General features: G+C 38.8%; 1 protein-coding gene and 1 long non-coding RNA gene across 4 annotated transcripts in view; one reads left to right on the top strand and one right to left on the bottom strand.

The window, feature by feature from the left end:
* Positions 1-264: 264 nt before the first annotated feature.
* LOC117329788 lies at positions 265-623 on the top strand. Its single transcript, XR_004533264.1, has 2 exons — positions 265-341; positions 389-623. It is a non-coding gene; the product is annotated as an uncharacterized LOC117329788 (long non-coding RNA).
* Positions 624-737: 114 nt separating this feature from the next.
* LOC117329787 (protein furry-like) overlaps positions 738-13,500 on the bottom strand; it is a 79,997-nt gene continuing 67,234 nt past the window's right edge. For all 3 annotated transcript variants that reach the window (XM_033887927.1, XM_033887929.1, XM_033887928.1), the window contains 10 exons: positions 13,002-13,126; positions 11,602-11,821; positions 10,976-11,066; positions 8,367-8,431; positions 7,715-7,813; positions 7,137-7,220; positions 6,661-6,771; positions 3,203-3,402; positions 2,880-2,977; positions 738-947 (listed from right to left, as the gene is read on the bottom strand). In XM_033887927.1, coding sequence (XP_033743818.1) covers positions 781-947; positions 2,880-2,977; positions 3,203-3,402; positions 6,661-6,771; positions 7,137-7,220; positions 7,715-7,813; positions 8,367-8,431; positions 10,976-11,066; positions 11,602-11,821; positions 13,002-13,126 — 1,260 coding nt within the window. In that variant the 3' untranslated portion in view covers positions 738-780. The remainder of the gene's footprint in view (positions 948-2,879; positions 2,978-3,202; positions 3,403-6,660; positions 6,772-7,136; positions 7,221-7,714; positions 7,814-8,366; positions 8,432-10,975; positions 11,067-11,601; positions 11,822-13,001; positions 13,127-13,500) is intronic.

The raw sequence follows: 13,500 nt of genomic DNA, 5'->3' as shown, positions 1-13,500 counted from the left end.
ATATACATTATTGCCAACTTCCAAATTTCCTCAACATCCAATTTCAACTAGTAAGACACAACATTCCTAGAATGTATTGCTTATCCTTGTCATGACTGGTTCTCTTGTTCAGCACTCAGTGATATTTCCATTCGTCCTACAATAAAGTCATTTGACAATGTCAGATGACCTTTCAGGTTTGTCAAATGACAATGTTGGCTGACCTTCAGGTTTGTCAAATGACAATGTTGGCTGACCTTCAGGTTTGTCAAATGACAATGTTCGCTGACCTTCAGGTTCATCAAATGACAATGTTGGCTGACCTTCAGGTTTGTCATATGACAATGTTGGCTGACCTTCAGGTTCATCAAATGACAATAAAGTCATTTGACAATGTCAGGTGACTCAGGTTTGTCAAATGACAATATCAGCTGACCTTCAGGTTTATCAAATGACAATGTTGGCTGACCTTCAGGTTCATCAAATGACAATATCAGCTGACCTTCAGGTTTATCAAATGACAATGTTGGCTGACCTTCAGGTTTATCAAATGACAATGTTGGCTGACCTTCAGGTTCATCAAATGACAATGTTGGCTGACCTTCAGGTTCATCAAATGACAATGTTGGCTGACCTTCAGGTTTGTCATATGACTATATCTCCCCTTTAGACGATGGCCCCTAGCCACATAACCAGCTGGTCTCTAATCAACCCTTGGCATTGATTGTAACATGATTCTAGAAATGACGAATGTGACCTCCTACATCATTACATCGTACTAGAAGATGGCACTTCCTCTAGTCACAATGTGCTTGAATCCGATGTAAGACTAAGGTGACTAAGATCTGGTGTAGACTTTGACACTCCGAGCGGGAGAACTGACCATCCCGACATCTGTACACTGATCGTCATCAGCTGACTGTGTATGTGGTTCAGGTCTACGTCCAGTCCAATCAGGGCGAAGATACCTGTAGATGAAATTATATCAATGTCATCACTTTTGATGTAATCAGTCTCACTTTGACATGTAATCAATTCTGGCATAATTTCCATTCTTGATTTGAGTCCCCTTTTATACAAATCTTGCAGCAATTTTTGTACAGAGCATTTATCAATTTTTGTACAAAGCTTACATTTGGAATAGAGTTTATAGAAATTTTTATACGTATCAATTTGAACAGAGCTTCCAAACATTTCTGTACATATTAATTTGCATGGAGCTTATATCAATTTCTGTACAGTGATTGATAAATTAACTTTCAACCACTTTTTCTTAAAATTTTAAAGGGGAAATAATTAGCTGTATTTCTACCCATAATTTCACTGCCAATCTCGTAAATATTTGCAGAATCATTGCATTGTATTATATACAGAAAAATTCCATTCCCATTTTGAAACAAACTGATATTCTCTCAAAAAATTTTATCTATAGAGCTGGCAACAAAATCATCCCCTAGTGACTGCTCTTTAATGGAAGACTTGATGGATTCGAGACTCTGAGAGAAAAGAAGATTTAAATATTTCATATTGAAATTTCAATAAGTGATCTTTTTGTCCATCAATGTTAATACCAATAAACTGTCACATGATGTAATACAATCTTCGGGAAAAGAGCCAACGCCATTCTTCTAATTTAGGTTCTGTGGGTTCCGTAATCCCGGCTTGGATACCTCTGAGTATGCAGGGCGATTGAGAAAGTGGGGGCAATATTATCGTAGAATTCAATCGTCAAACAAGCAACAGGATTTGAGGGTTCTTGGATATTTATTTGGTCTACCGGTTTCGCCCATACAATGGGCTTCTTCAGGACAAAGTTGTAGGCTATTTCTACCCCTAAAGTACTAAAAATGTGGGACCATATGTATTGTTGTCTATGACATCATTAACAAAGGTGAAAGTTGTGACAGCATTAACAATAGTCAGTATTGTGACGTCATCATAATGGATAGTATTATGACGTCATAATTGAATTAAAGATAGATAACTCTATTCTAACAAGAGAGATATAGCTATAAAAGGTGATAAGTAATTGATGTTGACTTGCAAGTCATAAATAATTACTAGTTAGTGAACTACAAGCATGGATTATCGTCCCAACACAATGACCTAGCAGATGCAAATCTATTAGAGGTATATATAGATGTACAATGAAGAATCAACCCAGGATGGCAGGGATCCATGCCACATGGGAAGTTATTTTAGGCCATATTAAGAGAGGACCTTTCCTTCAACAGGCCTTGGACTGAGAAAACATTGAACTTAATAGCAAGATATTTAAGCAATTGTACCTTAGCCTAAATCTACTTTGATATTTTATAGCATTCATTTTTGATAATATTATATATATATAGCTTTTGTTAATTACCTAACTAGTAATTATTTATGACTTGCAAGTCAACATCAATCACTTATCACCTTTTATAGCTATATCTCTCTTGTTAGAATAGAGTTATCTATCTTTAATTTAATTATGACGTCATAATACTATCCATTATGATGACGTCACAATACTGACTATTGTTAATGCTGTCACAATTTTCACCTTTGTTAATGATCTCATAGACAACAATACATATGGTCCTACATTTTTAGTACTTTAGGGGTAGAAATAGCCTACAACTTTGTCCTGAAGAAGCCCATTGTATGGGCGAAACCGGTAGACCAAATAAATATCCAAGAACCCTCAAATCCTGTTGCTTGTTGCGATTGAATTCTAACGATATGATGTAATACACATTTTTTTCTTCCAATATTGAAAAAGAACAAAATATTCTCCAAGGTATCATTATCCTTGAGCAACAAAATCATCTGAAAATTGCCCTGAAACTTGTATCTGCAGTCACATGTTCTAATATCCACTGACTGCCTGACCCTATTTGCATGTTCTATAAATAGCTTACCTGTCCTTTTCTCAGCCTGAGATGTACAGAATATGTTGAGGAGGACAGTGACATCATCCTCTGTTGCCTGTCCAAACATGTCATTTGGCCACAGGGACCTGTAAAAATGAATACAATATTATCACAGGGACATGTGATAAAGGATATTTTACCTCTGGGACTTGTAACAAAAGGATAATTATTTCACCAACAGACCTGCTGCGAACACTGGTTATATACTGGGTAAATTAAAGACAAATGTATAATTAATGAAATAACCGCTCTGATCACTGAATTTGTAAAATTATTATGTAATATCTAAAGTAATTGCAATGAGACCTTACCTATAGGAGCGGAGTAGCTGTATGGCTTTCACGTGTTGCTGACCATTGAGGTACTCGGCCAGACTGGACATAGCCTCCTGTTTGGTCAGAACTTTTCCGGAGTCAATGTTGACCGGTGAGTCTTGACCATTCTCCATCTCGCTGAGAGCCTGTGTAATCTCCTCCTTGAGTGACGACACTTGGGAGGAGATATCTACCACCTGTGTTTAAAAAATACCTGGGTATACATGATAGCTACACACTAAGATATATTTCACAATAGGTTACCTTAAAATAAAGACACATAATGTATACTTGGTACTTGTTTTTGCAAAAAAAAGAGGGAAAAACACATTTCTGTCGTGTGCTCAGGGAAAAACACATTCCTGTCGTGTGCCCAGGGAAAAACACATTCCTGTCGTGTGCCCAGGGAACAACACATTCCTGTCGTGTGCCAAGGAAAAAACACATTCCTGTCGTGTGCCCAGGGAAAAACACTTTTCTGTCGTGTGCCAAGGGAAAAACACATTTCTGTCGTGTGCCCAGGGAACAACACATTCCTGTCATGTGCCCAGGGAACAACACATTCCTGTCATGTGCCCAGGGAACAACACATTCCTGTCGTGTGCCCAGGGAACAACACATTCCTGTTGTGTGCCCAGGGAACAACACATTTCTGTCATGTGCCAAGGGAAAAACACATTCCTGTCGTGTGCCCAGGGAACAACACATTCCTGTCGTGTGCCCAGGGAACAACACATTCCTGTCGTGTGCCCAGGGAACAACACATTCCTGTTGTGTGCCCAGGGAACAACACATTTCTGTCATGTGCCCAGGGAAAAACACATTCCTGTCGTGTGCCCAGGGAACAACACATTCCTGTCATGTGCCAAGGGAAAAACACATTCCTGTCGTGTGCCCAGGGAACAACACATTCCTGTCGTGTGCCCAGGGAACAACACATTCCTGTCGTGTGCCCAGGGAAAAACACATTCCTGTCGTGTGCCCAGGGAAAAACACATTTCTGTTGTGTGCCAAGGGAAAAACACATTTCTGTCGTGTGCCCAGGGAACAACACATTCCTTTTGTGTGCCCAGGGAACAACACATTCTGTCATGTGCCCTGACAGGAACCAGGGTCTCCAGTGAGATAATCACCTTCTGAGCCAATTCAAAGAAGTTTCCTCCATCAGCTGAGTGACAGAGACTGTATCTAACACTATGTACAAGTCACACTGACCCACTCCATCAGCTGAGTGACAGAGACTGTATCTAACACTATGTACAAGCCACACTGACCCACTCCATCAGCTGAGTGACAGAGACTGTATCTAACACTATGTACAAGTCACACTGACCCACTCCATCAGCTGAGTGACAGAGACTGTATCTAACACTATGTACAAGCCACACTGACCCACCCCATCAGCCGAGTGACAGAGACTGTATCTAACACTATGTACAAGCCACACTGATCAACTCCATCAGCTGAGTGACAGAGACTGTATCTAACACTATGTACAAGCCACACTGACCAACTCCATCAGCTGAGTGACAGAGACCATATCTAACACTATGTACAAGTTACACTGACCCACCCCATCAGCTGAGTGACAGAGACTGTATCTAACACTATATATGTACAAGCCACACTGACCAACTCCATCAGCTGAGTGACAGAGACCATATCTAACACTATGTATAAGCCACACTGACCCACCCCATCAGCTGAGTGACAGAGACCGTATCTAACACTATGCACAAGCTATATTGACCCACTCCATCAGCTGAGTGACAGAGACTGTATCTAACACTATGTACAAGTCACACTGACCAACTCCATCAGCTGAGTGACAGAGACCGTATCTAACACTATGTACAAGTCACACTGACCCACTCCATCAGCTAAGTGACAGAGACTGTATCTAACACTATGTACAAGTCACACCGCCCCACTCCATCAGCTGAGTGGCAGAGACAGTACCTAACACTATGTACAAGTCACACTGACCCACTCCATCAGCTGAGTGGCAGAGACAGTATCTAACACTATGTACAAGTCACACTGACCCACTCCATCAGCTGAGTGACAGAGACCGTATCTAACACTATGTACAAGCTATATTGACCCACTCCATCAGCTGAGTGACAGAGACTGTTTCTAACACTATGTACAAGCTATATTGACCCACTCCATCAGCTGAGTGACAGTGACTTTATCTAACACTATGTACAAGTCACACTGACCCACTCCATCAGCTAAGTGACAGAGACCAAATCTAACACTATATGTACAAGCCACACTGACCCACTCCATCAGCTGAGTGACAGAGACTTTATCTAACACTATGTACAAGCCACACTGACCTGCTCCTTTTACATTTCATCAAACATTATCATCAATAACAAGAGGCCCAAAGGGCCTTAACGGTCACCTGAGATTTGAAATATTTCGGCCAACTAAATTGACCCTTTTTGGCCCCACCCATCAGTCCTAATGGGGTCAGTCTATGAAGAGTATTTGATTCTAACATATAGTAGATAAGAAGATTTTTGAAATTTCAGTCAATTTGACCCTTTTTGGCCCCGCCCACCAGCCCCTGGGGGTCAACCAGGGCCAACATGTACATAACATCAAACTGTAATCCCATGCTGATAATTTGAACCAAGTTAGAATGAATTCCAATAGAAATCAAACAAATAATAGTCAAAAATGTGATTTCCCTATATAAACTATAGTAAAGTTTACCCCCTCCCCAAGGGCAAACGTGAGACCCCAGGGTCATGAAATTCACAATTTTGGTAAAGCACCTGAAGAGCCTTCCATCTATGAAGAGTATTTGATTCTAACATATCTGAGAGTAGAGAAGAAGATTTTTGAAATTTTAGTCAATTTGACCCTTTTTGGCCCCGCCCACCAGCACCTGGGGGTCAATTAGGGCCAACATGTACATACCATCAAAGTGTCATCCCATGCTGATAATTTGATACAAGTTAGAATGAATTCCAATACAAATCCAACAAATAATAGTCAAAAATGTGATTTCCCTATATAAACTATAGTAAAGTTTACCCCCTCCCCAGGGGCAAACATGAGACCCCAGGGTCATGCAATTCACAATTTTGGTAAAGCACCACAAGACCCTTTCATCTATAAAGAGTGTTTGACTCCACCGTATCTGAGAGTAGAGAAGAAGATTTTTGAAGTTTTAGTCAATTTGACCCTTTTTGGCCCCACCCCTCAGGCCCCTGGGGGGTGACCATATAATTCACAATTTTGGTTGACCTTCAGCCATAGAAACTTTCTGCCAAATTTCATTGAATTTTGTTAAGTGGTTTTGGAGAAGAAGTCGAAAATGTAAAAAGTTTACGGACGCACGACGGACGACGACGGACAAAAGGCGATTAGAATAGGTCACTTGAGACTTCGTCTCAGGTGACCTAAAAAGTTATTCCAACATTGGTTTTCACTACACATACCTGTGGGGAGGCACGGACACTTGTGAACACCTCCATCAACTTGATGTAGTTCTCAAACAGCTGGACTAGCTGGAAGATCAGGCGATACAACTTCCGACAGAGATCCAACTTCTGTAAAACAGTTAAATAATGGATATTTACAATTCTTCATTGAAGCCGTCTATCTATGACCTCTGAACTATATTTTTCGACCAATGACCACAAAAAATCTAATCTGTGCAGGGGTTTATGCTAAGAAATTTTGAATACAAGCGTTTCATTTTTAAAGTGTGGTGTTTGATCTCTGACTGATCTGATGAACACCAAAGTCTAATCTGGTGTAAACCTTGATGGTGTGATGCTATGGTGTGAATATGCACCAAATCTGCCCAGATGTTCATGAGACGTATGGTAATTACTACATACACTCTCCCTTTACTTACTAATTAAGTGTTACTAATTAGTGGAGAGGGGTATAATTACTGTATCATCCTTACCTGTTCCTCGCTACAGCCGACAACACTGTTACCACCGTCCCCTAATGACTGCTGTTTGATGGAAGACTTGATGGATTCTAGACTCTGATGGGCAAAAAAAATCAATTAAATCAAGATTTAAATTATATGAAGTACTGAATCTTCTTTTCTCTTAATATTCATACCATTAAACTGTCATCACATAATGAAATACCAGTTCAAATTTTCTTCCAATATTGAAAAAGAACAAAATATTCTCAAAAGTATCATCATCCTCGAGCTTGTATATAAACTATAACAGCCCACCACTTCCCCAGGGCTAATGGCAAGCCAGGGGGTAATGAAATTCACAATTTTGATAAAAGCACTTTCAAGCATTAAGATCCTCCCATCTATGAAGAGTATTTGTTTCAGTCATATAATCAACACTTTCAGTGGATCTTTAAAGCTATGGAAGATGCTTATGAAATTTTATTAGAACTGGTTCAGGAATTTCTGAAGAGTCAAAAATGTCAATAGTTTATGGACAAACAGGCTACAACTTGGGTGACCTAAAAACCATGACAGGTCCACAACATCCACATCAACAGAGTTCTGACCTGTTCTGCCTGGTCTTTCCTCATACAGTAGGTTTCAAAGCACTCCTTCATCTCCAGTAGGTTAAACTTGTGTCTGTCCGCCACTCGACTTCCACTCAGCTGTGTAATAAAAGAACATTTTGTAAAACAATCGGCTAAATATCAAAGATAAAATGTACAAATATTAGATTCAAGGTCAAATATTTTTTACAAGTTCAAATTGTACTTTAATGTTAGTTTTTATCAAATTTTTGTAGTTTTATGATAATAAAAGGTTAATGTTGGCCAATAAGTATGAAGTTCATGAAAATTATGAAACAGAATAAAAATAATCTGAAACAGATCATAATTTTTACTATTGATTTTTTTAAATGTTAACATTTAGTATTAAAGCTTGGGGAGGGCTACTAGCTTGTTTTTGTGAACTTCTTATAGCTTACTATTTTACAGATAATACTGCAAAATGAAATGGGCTTATTTGTGAGCAGGAGCTAATTATTTGCAGATAAATACGTTAATCACATATACTCTCCTCTTTGACATTTTTAAAGACAATCAATCTTATCGTTAGGAAATCAGTTTAAAACTGACAGGTGCTCACAAGGCTATAGCTGTTTGTCCATAAGTATATGTAGAAACTCTTGATAAAATACAGAATATGTGAAATACTCACCGTATCGTTATCAGTGAAGAAGTAAGGACAGTCAATGTGGACAAACATGGTATCCAGAAGCTGTCCTGGGCAGTGTTAAGGTCTCAAGTGTAACGTAATATTTCTTCGACATTATTTGAGAATTAAAGCTACACAACATACCAAATTTGTTTTAAACAAGAGGCTCATGGGGCCTGTACCGCTCACCTGGATGGATTAGACCAAACGTCAAAATAATGTTCATATTCAATTTGTTTTATTTGTAAATCTCTAACAATGCTATATATGGTTATAGTGTGGGATTCCGAACTGCTTTAAAGATTAATGAAGTCCAGACTCTCTAAGGTCTGAAAGACCTCAAGAATTGTTTTTAGAACATGCATTTATAACTTTATGACAAGTAGCGATTTAAAGGAATTACCTCTATTTCCCCTATTGGGCCCCGCCCATTTGTCCCCTTTGGGGTCAGAGTCACCATTTATGCAAAATCTGTTCCCCTTCCCCAAGGATGTTTCTGACCAAATTGGGTTCAGATCCATTCATAACTTTATGACTAGTAGCAATTTAAAGGAATTACCTCTATTTCCCCTATTGGGCCCCGCCCCTTTGGCCCCTTTGGGGTCAGAGCCACCATTTATGCAAAATCTGTTCCCCTTCCCCCAAGGATGTTTCAGACCAAATTGGGTTCAAATCCATTCATAACTTTATGACTATAGTAGCGATTTAAAGGAATTACCTCTATTTCCCCTATTGGGCCCTGCCCATTTGTTCCCTTTGGGGTCAGAGTCACCATTTATGCAAAATCTGTTCCCCTTCCCCCAAGGACGTTTCTGACCAAATTGGGTTCAAATCCATTCATGACTTAATAACTAGTAGCGATTTAAAGGAATTACCTCTATTTCCCCTATTGGGCCCCACCCCTTTGGCCCCTCGGGGGTCAGAGTCACCATTTATGCAAAATTTATTCCCCTTCTGCCAAGGATGTTTCTGGCCAAATTGGGTTCAAATCCATTCATAACTTTATGACTAGTAGCGATTTAAAGGAATTACCTCTTTTTCCCCTATTGGGCCCCGCCCCTTTGGCCCCTCGGGAGTCAGAATCACCATTTATGCAAAATCTGTTCCCCTTCCCCCAAGGATGTTTCTAACTAAATTGGGTTCAAATCCATTCATAACATTTTGACTAGTAGAGATTTAAAGGAATTACCTCTATTTCCCCTATTGGGCCCCGCCCCTTTGGCCCCTCGGGAGTCAGAGTCACCATTTATGCAAAATCTGTTTCCCTTCTGCCAAGGATGTTTCTGGCCAAATTTGGTCAAAATCCAATAAGGCCTTTTTGACTAGTAGCGATTTGAAGCAAATGTTGACGGACGGACGACGGACGGACGGACGACGGACGCTGCGCCATGACATAAGCTCACCGGACCTTCGGTCCAGGTGAGCTAAAAATGCCCAGCGCACAAAGAACTGTTATTAGTTGGTAATATTGAAGGGGTTTAATTTTGCTATACATGTATTTGCGTCAATAATATAGTGCGAAAATAAATACCCCACAAATATACACACACAAAAACATCTGAAGAGCTAATATATAGTGAAAATGTTGGTGCAAAATGTAAAATCTTCTTGAGTCAATTTTCCATTTTTGTATATAATTTACTTGCATTTCGACAATCCTTTTTTTCTTTACATACACCATATCTATAGTATTTATTAGGTGGTGTTGCTACAAATTTAACACATGCAAACTAGCTCTGACCGAGACAACCGGGAAATGTAAGCATTGTGAAATTAGATGACTGACACCCCAAAAGTTTTTTTTTTCTTTTTTTTTTTTTAAATATAGTGTTACTAAATTTCTATTTTCGAATCAGATTGTATTATAATAAATGTGGATAAATTGTTCTCTGTACATCCTGCTGTATTGATTCAGCAATTATATGTTGCCTGGTAATAAGCTACTTTGAGTCAGGACAAAATCAGTAATAAATTGGTGTACCTTGTGCATGGAGTATAAATTGATCTACTTTGAGTCAGGACAAAATCAGTATAAATTGGTGTTCTTGTGCTCGGAGTATAGGTTGATAAGATATGGGACTGATATAGGCACCTAGCTAGCTATATAATGTATCTTATTGATGTTTAAAGTGCCCTTTCCCTTTATCAGCATCCTATTGATAATTTTTGGTCTAGCCATCCCGTCTCTACCATTCTTGTAGTAACTAGGTGCTACCTAAATTGGAGGCCCATCACTTGCTATGAAGTGCGATTCGGTAAAGTGTCTTGCCCAAGGACACAATGACCTTAGCGCAGGTCAGTTTGTGATCGCTGCTTCCCTGAGAAATACACATTGCCCGAGGCAGGGATTGAACACTTACCTCAGATCTTCACCCGGGGTTACATATATTGGGACCCTTTGTGAACTCGAGGCCAGTCCTATAGCAGGGACAGCTCCCATGACCTTAAAGGTCAGCTTTCTGTCAAAGTGATATGCCAGACTAGTACAGCAGATTTGGTCCAATTTTAATAACTATCTCTTTATGATATGATGAATATTATTCTTATAAAGTGAGTTCTAGCATTAAAAACTTTATAATACACAGCATTAAGACTAGGAACTTCAAGGATACGGAAATAGGTGGCAATCTGTTTCAGGGACTCTGTTTTTGCGATGTAATAACTTGATTCTTTAGTCATAGTGTCCAGTCTCCTACGCAGCTCCTATGATAAACACAAATCAGAAACAGACTTTTAATTAATGTTTAGTATAAATCTATAACAGATATTGTCATCATATAAGAAACAGACTAAAGTATTTAATGCAAATCTATTTATAATAACAGATATCATTATCATATCAGAAACAGACTATAATATTTAGTGCAAATCTATAACAGATGTCATCATCATAATTTATCAGAAACAGACTATAATATGTTGTGCAAATCTATAACAGATATCATCATCATAACTAATCAGAAACAGACTATATATAGTATGTAGTACAAATCTATAACAGATATCATCATCATAACTTATCAGAAACAGACTATAATATGTAAGAGCAAATCTATAACAGATATCATCATCATGATTTATCAAAAACACTTTAAAATGAACATAAATTATAGATGATCAACAAACTCTAAGTTAACATGATTCTGTAAACTATTAAAGAGAATTTTTTTTTTTATCATAGCTGGCACAAATAATTCAGATTTAACAGATGGTTTTGACAGAAAAGTAAGTTTCTCACCTTGTACAACCTCGGGAAGATCTGGGTGGTGTTTAACATGAGGGTGGCGGATGATCCGGACATTATTCGATCCATGTGAGTCTTCCATGCATCCTCGACCTCGTCACTCTGCATCGTCAGGTAGAAGTAAACGCACTGAAGACCAGAGAAACTCGGGGATGCCGTACTGGAGCTCAGATCTACCAGATCTAGTTCACTGTTTGTGCTGTGTAGACTATGACTATAGATAACAAAATCAGGAAAAATAGTGTTAGTAGTAATCAAACAAGCACAAATGCCTAACTCTGGTATCACCCAGAGAAAAAGTTGAACCATCACAAATCATGGTTAGTACAACTTTTATCAAACAATATTCCAGGACTATTCAAGGACTTTTCAAGGCCCTTTTTCACATTTTCAAGGCCTGTTTTTAACAAAATATTAAACCATTGTACACAGTATATGACTAGAGACAGCATAACAAAAAGTTGTTTTTTTTAATAAGCCTGGCGTGTTGGTGTTTCGCACATTTTGTGCGACTCTTCAAAGCTTCCGCCTCCATTCTGTGTAGATCGATGATTTTAAACATCGCAAACATCGGGGTTTTTAACAGTCACATTTATCGTCCCTGATCATGACCCAGTTAATGTGTCACCTCCCACTTCATGTTGTATATATACAACAACTACTCAGCATGACAAACAGAACTTGACACACAAGTGGTGACTGCGGCGAAAAACGGATGTGCATGTACATTGCGCATCATGTTTTGCACAGTTAGAATTACCTCCCTTACTGCACCGGAATTGTAACAGAAACACTTGAAGTCAGGATAATGCAGTCGATAAAAGGGGTGCTAAACTAGATGGAATTTAGGATCTTTTAGACGGATGACATTCTCAACCATCGGGATCGAAGCGAATCACTACGTTTGTGAAAATTTCTTTATTATTAAATCAGACACATTAAACATTGAAATATGGCTAATGTTGTAAAATTCAAGTACTTTTCAAGGCCCTTTAGCTGAATTCAAGGAGTTTCAAGGCCAAAAATTGTTTTCAAAGACCTTTTCAAGCACACCCTCTAAATTCAAGTACTTTTCAAGACTGTGTGACATGCAAATGCCTAATGCTGGATCACCCAGTGAAATTAATAAAATAAGGCACTGAATCCGACAAACCTTCACAACTGTAAAGAAATCATTCTACAAGTTTGATAAACTTTTTTGTTGCTAACTTAAGTTTGTTAATTTTCTGATCTAAATAGTTCATAATTTTCAGGTGTGACCCGCCGAATGCGGATGACTTGACAGGTATGCATGCAATATCACCAATGTTGACCTCTGGCAAATCCAGAAATGGGGTCAAGTTGATTGACAGATGACACCAAAATGATCGTAGTTATGGGATAAATGTACTTACGTGGAGCTTGTAGTTAGTGGACTGGAATGGCGGCGTTCGTCCAACATCGGATTTTGTATAGTAATGGTTGTACCCATGGGGAGATTCTGGGGCACGCCGTCATCCTCCGGTGTCATGTTCTCGCTCTGCAATCAGATATAATAACACATTATGATCATACACTTAGAGTCATAAAAATCTTTCTATGTTTTAAGGAATCGTTTTCGATTGTGCTAATTCTTAAACCATCTTTACAAGGAACAAGAGGCCCAGAGGGCCTGTATCGCTCACCTGGTTTCATGAGATATGAAACAAGAACTATGCTTAAGTATATTTGCCACTGGTATTGCTATGTCAATATATATCATATGCATTTTATATGGTTACATGAACATTGTTTTTATTGTAATTCTAAAAATGTCAATTTAGCCAAATTGATCCCTTTTGGCCCTGCCCCTCAGCCCCCCGGGGGTCAGCCCCACCAATTGTACAATTTTGAATCCCTACCCCAAGGGGATGT

Source organism: Pecten maximus, chromosome 6, assembly GCF_902652985.1.
Source record: "Pecten maximus chromosome 6, xPecMax1.1, whole genome shotgun sequence".
Taxonomy (NCBI): domain Eukaryota; kingdom Metazoa; phylum Mollusca; class Bivalvia; order Pectinida; family Pectinidae; genus Pecten; species Pecten maximus.
Note: the sequence above shows the minus strand (reverse complement) of the source record. Positions and strands in the feature narration are given on the sequence as shown.